Here is a 13,017-nt window from a genome sequence, read left to right on the forward strand (position 1 = left end):
TATATATATATATATATATACATACACACACACAGTGATGCCTTGGAATAAGACCTTAATCCGTCCAAAGCATCAAAATACATGTACAGTAATACTCCACTTAACGAACGTTTGTCTAACAAATTTCTGGTTTAATGTACTATATAAAGTTAGACCAAAAAGTCTGCATAATGTACAACCACATCCGTTTTAGCAAATTATCTGGGTTTGAATTTGCCGGGTGAAGGACTGAACGCGGCAGCTTTGCTGTGATTATCTGGCTCCCCGCCTGTCTCTAGCGCTCCTGGAGCTGATCCAAGATTCTTTAACAACCTCAGAGCAACCTCCTGCCGCGAAATGGCTTCCATGAACGCTTGGAGGGACGGTGACGAGGTTGCTCTGAGGTTGCTGGGAACACCACCTCTGGAGGTGGTGTTACTGTCTTATATATGCATTTATGTTCACAAAACAACATTTCTATTAGTTTTTTTACAAACCTTGCCCCCAAGAAAGGATTATTTTGTAATGCATAAAGTGAAACCTTACATGAAATACCAAAAAATAAAGCAGAGATGATGAGATCGGTCACAGACGGCGGAGACTTCGGCGACTTGGCTGTTTCTTCTTCTTGTGACCTTTTTAGCTGGGCGTGTTGTCTTTCACCACGATATTAAATTTGTTTCCACTGCTCTATTGCCTGCTATAATGGATATCATATCTTAGTATTCATATACACTCATGCCATGAGGATAACCTCATAATTACTAATGAAATTCACTATCACTCACTGCCGCGGAGTCCAGGTTATCCTCATGGCATGAGCGTATATGAATACTAAGATATGATATCCATTATAGCAAGCAATAGTGGAAACAAATTTAATATCACGGTGAAAGACAACACGCCAAGCTAAAAAGGTCACAAGAAGAAGAAAAAGCGGCCAAGTCACCGGAGTCTCCGCCGTCTGTGGCCGATCTCATCATCTCTGCTTTATTTTTTGGTATTCCATGTAAGATTTCACTTTATGCATTACAAAACAATCCTTTCTTGGGGGGCAAGGCTTGTAAAAAGCTAATAGAAATATATATATATATATATATATATATATATATATATATATATATATATATATATATATATATATATATATATATATATATATATTTTCTTAACCCATGTGGTATGTTGGGGACCAGCCCAGAACACATCCCCCTATTAACATTATTTCCTATGGGAAAATTACGTCCGCTTAACGAATTTCCACTCTACGAACAGCTTTGACACCCCCTATCCTGTTTGTTAAGCAGAGTATTACTGTACTAGTACTGTAGTTAAATAAAACGTGTTTGGTACTTTATTTATTGGGTTTTTTTTTCAGTCTTTTTGGAAAAAAAAGTGTTTTTTTTGGGAGGATCTGGGAACCTAACCCCTATTTTCCCATAGGGCCTATTATTCGCACAACACGAATCTCCCCGTGCACGACGAGATCAGGAACCTAACTGTTGTGTTGGGCGAGGTATGAGTGTGTGTGTATATATATATATATATATATATATATATATATATATATATATATATATATATATATATATATATATATATATATATATATATATATATATATATATATATATATATATATATATATATATATATATATATATATATATATATATACACACACACACACACACTCGACCTCCCATCAACGAATTTCGGAAACTACGGACAAATTCTGGAGTCCGGTTTAACCTACAGACGAATATTAAAATGTGCGCGATTGCCCGTTCCTGGCAAATTATTGTCCGGTAGGTGGCGGGTCGGTCATGTCATCAGCTATTGGCCGCCATGTTTAATCTTCAGTCCGTGTGTTTTCAACCAACAGCGAACATTGTCCAGTGCTTACCACAGCTTTTTTATGCATTTGTACCCTTCTCACAAGTGCTTAACCTATCCAAAATGCCTCCTAATCCTAGTAAAATAGTCAAGCATAATCAAAAGGCTCTTCCAGTGGCTGCTAAGCTTGAACTAATAAGAAAATTTGAAAATTTTACGTATTTTACGTACATTTTATACAGTTTTTTATGTACTTTTGCAAAGAACAGACTTTTGCAATCTACGGACAGGGTCGTGCACAATTTGTCCGTTGTTTGGAGGGTCAAGTGTATGTATATATATATATATATATATATATATATATATATATATATATATATATATATATATATATTATACAGTAAGTCTTCGTTATGCGATACTTCTTAATCCGGTAAATTCACAGTTACGATATTTGGAAATTACTACCCTTGATTCAATATACGGTAAGAAAAATTCAGATACGATATCCGCTCATGTCATCTGAGAGGGCCCAGTGCGGGGGAGCAGGGTTGATGACATCATCCTCGCTACACCTCCCCGCCACTCACAGTACAGGGGATCCTCACAATTTGACGGGGTTAGGGCGGTTTTTCATCATTCGAATCAGCGTTTATTTGAATCGTGAAGCAATTTTTCCCATAAGATACTAAAGATTTAGGGGAGATAGGGACCAACCTCCAGCCTAAACCCCCTCAAAACATCACTATAACCTCTAAAAAACACTAATTTAGACTAAATCAGTGCTATTAAAGGCTTCGCTTATATCTAAATTTTTTTTTATAAAACACATTAGGGTGGTGTACAGTACATTTTTGGAAATAAAAACACTTGCAGCGGTCTCGCGGTACTTGTCGCTGTTCTTCCAAATTGTTAATACTGTTGATCTAGGGACATTTATTTGTGCTGCAACAACACTGTGAGCTATTCCTGCCTCACATTTTCTTATAGGCTCAAGCTTATCTTTGAAAGGCAGGAAATTGTGCTTCTTAGGGCTGGGGCTGGAGGTGGCTTTCCGTCGTCTTGAGTCAGACAAAACAAAAAATTTTGTCGAATTAAGATCTATGGATTCTAATTATCCCTTTCATAATAAAATATATTTTCTTGTTAATTGGAATGATGCTATAATCTCAAATCAATAGAATTTTGATAAGTAGAAGAAAATATGTTTGTTTGTATATATATATATATATATATATATATATATATATATATATATATATATATATATATATATATATATATATTTTTTTTTTTTTTTTTTTTTTTTTACCCTAACAGTGTAAAGTAGTTCAGTTGTTTGTTTACATTTCTCTGGCACTGCGACGTTCCAAGGCTTCTCTTCCAAGGAACAAGTGGCCAAAATGAGCAGCTATGTTGTTTATGAGTGGACAAAGCTGTCTGAAGAGTTTCTCATAGGGAGCATTAAAGGCCAAAAAATAGCAACAAAAAAATAGCAACAGCTTGCTGTGGGTGAAGGGGCCACCATGTTTGTTTACAGTTGACAAAAACGACAAAGGCAGAAGCGAGCTTGTGTGTGATGACCAGCGTTGACAAAAGTTGACAGAAAAGGTTGACAGAAAAGTGCAAGTGTGATGCCGCCTGTGATGCACAGGGTAGCGTTGGTTTACACTTCTTCCACCTGGCGAGTTTGCGGTGAATTTGACCGAGTGGGTGGCGCGCAAGATATGAATGTCGAATTGGCGAGTCAGTCAGTCGAACCTTAAGGATTGAGTATTAATCAACTGAGTTCAAATTGGCGATAATTCGAACTGCGAACGGTCTAATCACGAGGATCCCCTGTATTGACTTTACCTTGACCAGCCTGTTATCTCTTCCCCTCCCCCCTTTTTATTTTAACTGCATTACATATCACTTACATGCATTACTATTTAGATGAATAAATCGAATATTAAAAGATCTATTATAAGCACATATTCATAATAATTATGGCACACATTTAATGCCTACTACAAGCGGTGAACTATGCAGCAACTGATAAAGGGCACAGACGGGCCTAGCAAGTCCACTGACAGAGAATGATGGAAGTCGTATAACATCAAGCACGCCTTAGAAAACATCGTCATCTTGGGACAAAGTGAAAATGTCTAACATGAATTTGGCATGGAATAAATTATGGCCAGAATGCGCTCATGACTTCCTAGACTTCACTGAAGACGACATTGGTGCGATCAGAAATAACATAGTAAATCTGTGCCATAGGGCTGGCTTCGATGAACTTGATGATGATAATGTTCCAAGATCTTTTGGAAAGCCATGCAGAACCTCTCTCAAATGATGAACTTATAGAGCTAGACAAGGCATCACAGGAAGCAGAAAAAGAGGGAGACGAGCAAGAACCTGTGTGTGGCCCGGACATCAAAACTCTTAGAAAATGTCTTGGTATCGAAAAAACTCTGGAAACCCTGAAGGAACGTGACCCAAATCCTGCCAGGAGTAGCCAAGCTGCCCATGGTGTAGAGAAAAGCGTCAAGATTTAAAAAGAAATCTATGATGAAAAAACAAGGAAAACCAAACAGTCCTCCATCTACTCGTTCTTCAAGCATGTCAGACATGCTGTCCCTGTCACACCTGCCGACTCTGCTACAACTGGCCCTTCCACATCTGCTTCCGACAGTGCAGACGACGACGGCTTATCCTCGTCTGCCCACTCAGCAGAAGATGAGTAAGAGCTGAAATCCCTAATGTCCCTTAGCCTCTGGAGGGACATCATCTGATAGAATACATGCTGAGTGAAAGGTAAATAAAAACATTTCCTGTTTATCTCTTTTGCACATTACTTTGCATTCTTTTTTATATGACTATGTTCATGTTTTTTTATTTCTGTAGGGGTGACTTTTGACATGCTGGAACGCATTTCCTATTATTACATGTTATAATGGGTTCAGTATACAGTAATTTCGATTTGTGGTAAGGTTTTCAGAAACGCATATGTACCGTATAACAGAAATCTTCATTTCTCCAGCTTTATCATTTTCCAACATTGCACCTTACAGTAGAAGGCATCTTCAGAGCCTATAACAAGTAATAACTAAGTATATAAAAATGGTCTAACAAAGACATTATGAAAAAATTAAATTAAAAACAAAATTAAAAACAAAATAAAAAAAACTATAAAAAAAAATCTCAATTAAAATACATAGCTAAAAAATGCACAATACAAAAACAAAGCTATAAGGTTAGTTTTTCCTTTCACTTTATAGCTTTGTTTTTGTATTGTGCATTTTATAGCTATGTATTTTAATTATGATTTTTTTTTTATAATTTTTAATTTAATTTTTCCATGTCTTTGTTAGACTATTTTTATATACTTATACTTAGTTATTACTTGTTGTAGGCCCTGAAGATGCCTTCTTCTGTAAGACAAAACATTAAAAAATAATAAAGCAGGAGGAATGAAGATTTCTGCTTATCTAAAGGATTTATGTGCATTTTAATATTGTATATATTACATTTGGTAAGGTTGGTAAAGTTAAGACTGTGAGTCACCCCAGATTGCAAAAATACAAGTCATGCCGGAAAAGTAAAGAATGGCACCTCCTTTCTAATCATTGAAACAACCATACAAAGTGAGAGTACTTACTATGCAACATATCTGTGATGTTTTTAATGTGGGGACGGCTTTTGTAAGGCCATAGTAATTAAATGAATATTCCGGTGCCTGCAGAATCTAAGTCCACAATGATTTGCTTTTTGGCATTTTTGGTTAGTGTCTGCATTTTGGTTAGACCGGGTTAGTGTTCATGGTAAGGTTAGGTTAGGTGGATGGTTAGATTAAGTTAGGATAGTTTAAGGGGGGCAAGGCCACAGCAAGCAGGTTATATTAGGATAATTTCAGCAAAAATTATCCATTAATTTTTACATTTTCCAATTTTTTCTGGTAAGGTTAGGTTAGGCGGACGGTTTGGTTAGGTTAGGATAGTTTAGGGTTACTATGTTACGTTAGGATAACTTCAGCGAAAATAATCCATGAATTTTTACATTTTCCAAATTTTTCCTTAGATTTTTTGGATCGCCATATCTCGACTCTTTTAGCTCCCGCTCAAATCCCCAGTCCTCCAAGCTTGCTGGGGCAGGTGGGGGGTGGGATGGAGGAAAAGTAGGAGGTCCTATTCTATACTTTTACTCTAATTCAAATATTTCCGAAGAAGTTGCTTCTCTCTCCACAAAGTGCTCTGACTGGCTCATTTCTTCAGCAACATTTTTATTAGCCAGTGGCTTCATGCTCAAACAAAAGAACCAATTTTGCAATTGCAGAAAAAAAAAGACGTGACAATATGCACACACACACACAAACACATCTACTAGCATTCTTAAGCAACTGCCAGTCCACCACATGCATAGATTTATCACATCCCACCAAAGACATGGCACTGCATGAGCACATTTTCCCAAAAAACTGGTAAATCTTTAAAATATTGCTTTAAACATTATAAATAATTCACAATCAGTAAACATGGGCCTCAAACTTATTCAGAACGAGAAGCTCTATATGACAAGAACAGTAAGAAATGCCATGTTGAGTTTGATGATAGTAAAATACCATCTAACCTCACCTATCTGCAACTTTTTATTATGATGATGTACACAAAGGGTCTAGGGTAGCAAATTACAACACGTCTTTCTCGTGCCAAGTACGGTAATTTGTCTAATTAAACTTTTTAAGAAATACAGAATTTGGTCTATCTTGGATTTCTCCACCATATAAAGAAAAGGAAAGTAAGAAACAAACTCAATCTAACCTAACTTCATATAAATTTAACATAACTGTTTCTGGTGCTGTGTTGATTTTCAAAAGCATCAGTCAATGCAAAAAATAAATAAGTACAAAAATAAAATTAAAAAACGTCAAGTACAGTATGTATACTACCACAACATGTAGGTAGTCGCCGTGTATTACTGGCAAGGACTAGTAGATTTGAAAAAACAGATAAATAAACGAAAATTAAGGCACCGGAGTTATAGTGCAACTTTACCTAAAGTTATTCGTACAATGTGAGTGGGAAAACCCCTTTGCATCGTCCTTGCCCGAACAATGTTAATGTAAACATGAAGCACCTCGACCATGTTCTCCTCCCACTGCTGCTTACATTTCAAACCTGACTGACGGTAGACTCCATCGTCGCTAGCCATGAATGTCACTACAGCTAATATTAAATAATTTGCAAATCGGTCAGAAAAAAAAAACATTTTCTCCAATTCTACCATAACCTTAGTAACAGTTTTATTATCTAAGAGAAAATACTATAAAAGGAGATGGCGAGAAAACAGGACCTAATAGGCCGCTAGAATCAAGACAAATGATGAGACTCTAAGGATGGGAGCTATAGGATTAATTATCTCAAGCCTGTATGAGCAGCAAGTGTGTGCAGTGCGTCCTCCATTAACTGTCGCCGTTTCTCACCTTCCAGGCCGCATAAATCTTGTTCATCCGACGGAAAAACGCATCTTTGTCTATGTTGATAGACATGGCACCCAATACCCGTGGCTTGCGGCGAGTGTAGTTCACTTAACACAACTCACACCGGGAAATGGCGCCAGAAAAACAACCTACTCCGTGCCGCCGCGCCGCGCCGCCGCCACCACCACCTGAGCCTCGCCTTGCGCACGCCAGTCGCCACCAACAAATGACAGGAACATAATCACACACACTTAGACAGAAATCAGGTAAACATACTAACAAAGACTAATGTACAAGTTCTATGACAACAAGTAAAAATTCTTCAACACAGTAACATTATTATTATTAGAAAATTATGTTTGTTTTTAATATTCAACTCATTTATAAGTAGATTATTTACTATGGACATTCATTCAAATGTTGACCAATTTCTCACAATAACATGCTCAATTGGGATTTTGGAAAAAGAAATATTTATATTTATCTCAGTTGCCATACTCACTTTCAAGAACTAACGGTGAACATTAAAACATACGCCCTTTGTTATCCTATTATTTATGTAGCTTTTTTTTTTTTTTTTTTTTTTTTACTGAAGTGCAAGTAAGATTACACGATTCCAAGCACAAGTGCGACCGAGTCCTTAATTTTATTACTGAATTTGAGTCCAAGTCCGAGTAAGTTGGCAACTACCGTACCTACGGTAGTACAGGTACCTGCAGGGTCTCTCTGGGCACCTGGAGACATGAATGCTCACGTAGGTATGTTAAGTGAACAAATGAACAGGAATGGTGAGATACTGGATGAGTTTGTGAATGAGATGAGCTTGGAGAATCTGAATGAGACCCTGGCTAAAGGACGAGTAACGGTGTGCGAGGATGGAGTCTGTGATTGACTACATGCTAGTGAATGGGAGAATGCGTGAAATTGTTGACCGCATGTGGATAGATGAAGGTGGGATGATTGACATGGTCTCAGACCATAACATGCTGGTGCTAGAATGTAAGTTGAATGGAAGAGACGGAACAAATGCCAAGGTCAAGAGGAAAAAGTGGAGGTTGAGGGATGCAGGATGGGAGAATTTCCAGGTGGACTTAAGCGAGAGAAGATGGGAGGATGAGAGCCTGAATGGTGTGGATGAACTGAATGACAGATTTGTAGAGAATTTGAAGAACGCAGCAGCCAGTCAGATAGGGTATGTAAGAACAAGTGCTAGAAAGCATAGAAGTAGGCCGTGGTGGAATGATGAGATTAGAGATGCTAGGAAGGAAAGGAGAGACTGAATAGGGTGTGCAGACAGTTAGGAAAGAGTAGACATGAGAGTGAGGAGGCTGAAAGTGAGTACCTGAATGCATGGATAGCATATGTGAGTCAGCAGCGAGTGACGAAGCGAAAGATAATGAATGCTAAAGTTACATGTGAGAAAAGTGTGATTCAGTCCCTTAGAGAGAAAGGTGTGGAAGGCGGTCGTGAATGGTACAGATTCCTGAGGGGTGAGGGGATGCCTGACAGTGAGAATGTGGAGAGCCTGAAGGTGAATGGGGCAGTGGTGACTGATAAGGAAGAAATGAGAAGGGCAATAAAAGAGTTTTGGGAAGAGATTGGAGGTGTAGGTGAGGTCTTTGATGTGGGTGAAGGACGTGTGTCACTGGAGAGAAAGGATGCAGACGAGTTGAATGAAAGGATCAGCAGGGAGGAGGTGGAGAAATGATTGATTGATCAATATATTTATTGTTGAATTAATAAATAATTACAACAAAGGAGGAGGATGGGCCTTGCCACCCACCCCCTGGGCAAAGACTTAAGGTTAAAGTATCACAAAAATAACTCTGGACAGTATACACAACAAGAATACAAGTATTTCAATAAATAAATACACATATTGCACACTTTATTGCCTAAGACATCCTATAGTCTGGGAGCAAACTGAGGATATTCCCTGAGTATATCCCTGAGGGTGGCAGAGTCTAGGAGATGGTCAATGAGGCTGTACAAGTCATGCTGACCTTGTGGCCTAAATTTAGCAATGAGAGGACATTCCATGATAGTGACGCAGAGTGCCGTGGCACCGGCACCTTCTAGGGCGTGGATGAGATCAAGACACTTATTAACTAGATCACAGTCCATGGGGGAGGTGGATTGAAGGGCATACAATGCAGCCTGACTGTCAATAAAGAAATATACATTCTTATGGAGAGGCGCCACAATGTGGAGCGCCTCCAGTACAGCATACAGTTCTGCTCTAGTGGAAGACATGGGTGCAGGGAGCCGCCTGGAAACCTCAGTGTCAGTGTAGAGACTGGCAGAGATGTAGTCACAGATGAACAGCCCACATCCAGACCTGCTGCCATTGACTGACCCATCACAATAAACATGAATAGCCTGAACGTGTGGGTACTTGGACAATTTAGTCATGAACATGTCTTGCAGCACATGAGGGAGCCAGTCCCTCTTGGGCTGATGCAGTGAGTGAATATCAACACTGACACGGTGAGGGTTCCAGGTGGGTTGCAGCGGTGACATAACAATGTTAATACAAGCCTCGGCTACACCTACACTTGTCAGTACTCCCAAGATCTTCCTGAGGTATGGTGTTGTAGGAGTGCAAGGATCATGATACAGGGGTTCAGTGATCCCTTTAGAGAGTCAGAGCCCGTGCATAGCATCCGACTAATTGTGTGACAAGTCATTTCCTGTACCCTACACATAATACTCGGCAGGTGCAGTTCAGCTCTGAGGACTTCAATCCGTGCAGTCCTGGGGCATCCCAAGATTATCCGGATGGCTTCATTCTGTACAAGCTCCGGGGGATGGAGTTGGGTGGCACTAAACTGTATTAAAACAGGGGCGGCATAATCAATAATGGACCGTATGACAGATATATAGAACATTCTTAGGACTGGAATGCCCGCCCCCAGGCCTCTGTTGGCTAGCAGCCGAAGTGGTGCTAGTCGTGGCAGACAGAGGTCTCGAACATAGTGGACGGCTTGAAGAGACTTCCTAAAGCTCATCTGAACACCCAGGTACTTGTGTATGTGAACTTTAGGGATGGGAATGTTATTTACAGTGGGCAGCCGAGAGACCTTCCCTTTAGCTTGAAATTTTGTTTTACATTCATTAATCACTAGTCCCATTTGGACACACAACGCTGCCAGTTGTGACAAAGCAACCTGGAGAATCCTGGGTGTGGGGCATTGGAGGAGTATGTCATCAGCATAGATGAGGACCTGGGTGCCCTGCGGAAAGGAACAGCGTGCAATTTTGTCCATTAAAACATTGAAAAGCATTGGACTAAGGACTCCACCCTGTGGTGTTCCAAGCTCAAAAACTTCCTCAGAGGAGACTGCACCTTGAAACCAAACCTGTGCTGTTCTATTGTACAAATAGTCCCTGATCCATCCTAATAATCTACCTTTGACACCTTTGAGAATGAGTTCCTCCATAATAACATCTTTGTTGGCCCTGTCAAAGGCACCCTTGAGATCAACGAAAGCTCTGCAGGTAGCATCCTTATTTATAAGACACTCAACAAAACAATGACTTGTAGAGTGACCTTTTAGGAAGCCATGTACATTGCCAGAGAGTACATGGCCCACCTTGTATATAAGTCTGTTCAATATTACCCGTTCCATCATCTTACACAGACAGCTGGTGAGAGAAATAGGGCGAAAAGTGCCATCACCTTTGGGTATTGGGATGACGATGGCTGTTTTCCAAGAGCTGGGAAGCTTGCCTGCAGTGAAAGACATGTTAAATAAATCCAAGATAGGGTTGTCTACCTTTACCTCCAGGAGAGCATTGAGGATATCATAGGTGATGCCATCCTTGCCAGGAGCTGTTGACTTGCCCAACTTGACTGCCGAGAGGAGTTCGTCATGCGTGATAGGCACACAGGTGTCGTCCAGCAGAGGAACACTGTGGCAAAGCAACTCCATCCTTCGTGGTCTTTGCTGATCAAGCGCCTCCTGGTGTTCCACAGGAAGGCCAGAGAAGGATGAGGCTTCCTTCCACTGCAAGATGAGTTCTCGTGCCCTGCCTGCAGGATCAGGGTCACACACCTGCCGTCTGGACTTGCCCCGGACGCTGTTGACATGGTGCCACACCTCCCGGAGGGACCGGTCCTGCGCACCTTGTCCAGGAAGGAGACCCAGTACTTCTTCCTTTCCCGCTGCCGCAGATCCGTGAGGTGTCAAGCCACGGTAACCATGGCATCCTGTGACTCTGTGTCTGCTGGGTTGAGCTGCCAACGTCTCTGGTAGGCAGCGAGCGTTTGTTGGCAGTTCAGTATGACAGGGTCGGTAGCGTAAGTCCAGCGGCGTGGAGCATGGGCCCTTGCTGGAACCCTTGAAGTCGCGATGAATCCCTCGATGGTGTGCAGGAGTCTGTCGTACAGTGCCTCTGCATCAGCAAAGGAGCCCTTCACGGAAGCGTACCACACCACCACATGGACGACGAGGTCCGTCATCCTGGATGGTGGCACCGTCAAGCGCTTCCTGGGCACTGCCGGGGCGGACTGCACCGGGAGGGTCGTCTCCAGGGCGAAGTGGTTGCTCAGCAATGACCTGACAAGATAAGTTTGGGCAGTATATGTTGGCATATTGATGAGGGCTACATAATCAAGTCTGCCTCCTTGAACATGTGTGGGTGTGTGGTCCCCAGTAAGTACAGCTGTATGTGTTGTCAAGGAAAGCCTTCCAGCACACACCATTGACATTGGTGGTGAGGGGGCTTCCTAATTCCTTATGCCTGGCATTAAGGTCACCCATGATAACACTTTGCTCTTCAAGAACATATTCAGGAAAATTTGCAATATTTAAGGCACCAGCATGAATGTACATGTTTACAAAGTAAATAATTTCACCCACAGTGTGCAAGCAAACAGTAATGAATTCAATACCCTCAGTGACCCCCATTTCCATGAAGTTAACTGGAATCCCATGTTTAATGTAAGTGGCCATCCCCCGACTACTGCCGTCACCACAACTGAGGGTGTGGAAGGCATAACCCCGCAGCTCAGGCACCCTTGGCCCTACCTCCTGTAAGGCAATAATGTCAGGCTTATGGAGAAGGACATGAGAGTGTAAGTCAGTGAAACGGGCATGTAGACCATTGACATTCCATGCTAGGGTGCGGAAAGTCTTACCGTTCATCGCGATGGTGTTGCATCTGTGTCTTCAGGCCATCTATTTCCTGTGTCAGGCGAGACATCTGCTCCATCAGCATCTGCATGGCTGCCATCAGATGTCCCTGGTCTGGCTCGGAGCTGGCAGTCTTCAGATGTCCCTGGTCTGGCTCGGGGCTGGCAGTCTTCAGGTGTCCCTGGTCCGGCTCGGGGTTGGCAGTCCGGGCTGGGATTGGGCTGTAGCACCGCTTCTTCTTGCGGCTGACCAGTGTCCATTCACCTGCAGCATCCTCCTCACAGTCTGCCACAGATGACTTGCTCTCTAAAGCAGGGGGAGCAGGGGCCATCCCTGAGAGGCTCCAGGGCTGTCGTGTGGCTCCCTTGACTGGCTTGACAGGGGTATCCATCCTCGGTGTGGGTGCAGCAGCAGTTGCACATTGCCCTGCGGCCTTGTCCTTTTTCGTGGGTGGGTCGCACAGGCTATGCTGACACACGGCACTCTCTCCTTGGCCCTGTTGAGCACCGCTGGCTAGGGATGGGATTGGGGCCACAGTGGAGGTCTCACTGCATACTGTGTGCTGCTGGTTCTTGAAGGCAGCAAACTCGGTACTAAGACCAGAGA

The 13,017-nt window shown here is 41.7% G+C and overlaps 1 protein-coding gene across 1 annotated transcript in view; it reads right to left on the bottom strand.

The window, feature by feature from the left end:
• Nucleotides 1-7,487, bottom strand: part of LOC123508984 (FACT complex subunit spt16-like) — a gene marked incomplete in the record, with an annotated part of 182,272 nt that extends 174,785 nt beyond the window's left edge. The window contains 1 exon segment of the mRNA XM_045263088.1: nt 7,280-7,487. Within this exon segment, the coding sequence (XP_045119023.1) occupies nt 7,280-7,345 (66 nt within the window).
• Nucleotides 7,488-13,017: the final 5,530 nt, after the last annotated feature.

The sequence above is a fragment of the Portunus trituberculatus genome, chromosome 25 (genome assembly GCF_017591435.1).
Source record: "Portunus trituberculatus isolate SZX2019 chromosome 25, ASM1759143v1, whole genome shotgun sequence".
Classification (NCBI taxonomy): domain Eukaryota; kingdom Metazoa; phylum Arthropoda; class Malacostraca; order Decapoda; family Portunidae; genus Portunus; species Portunus trituberculatus.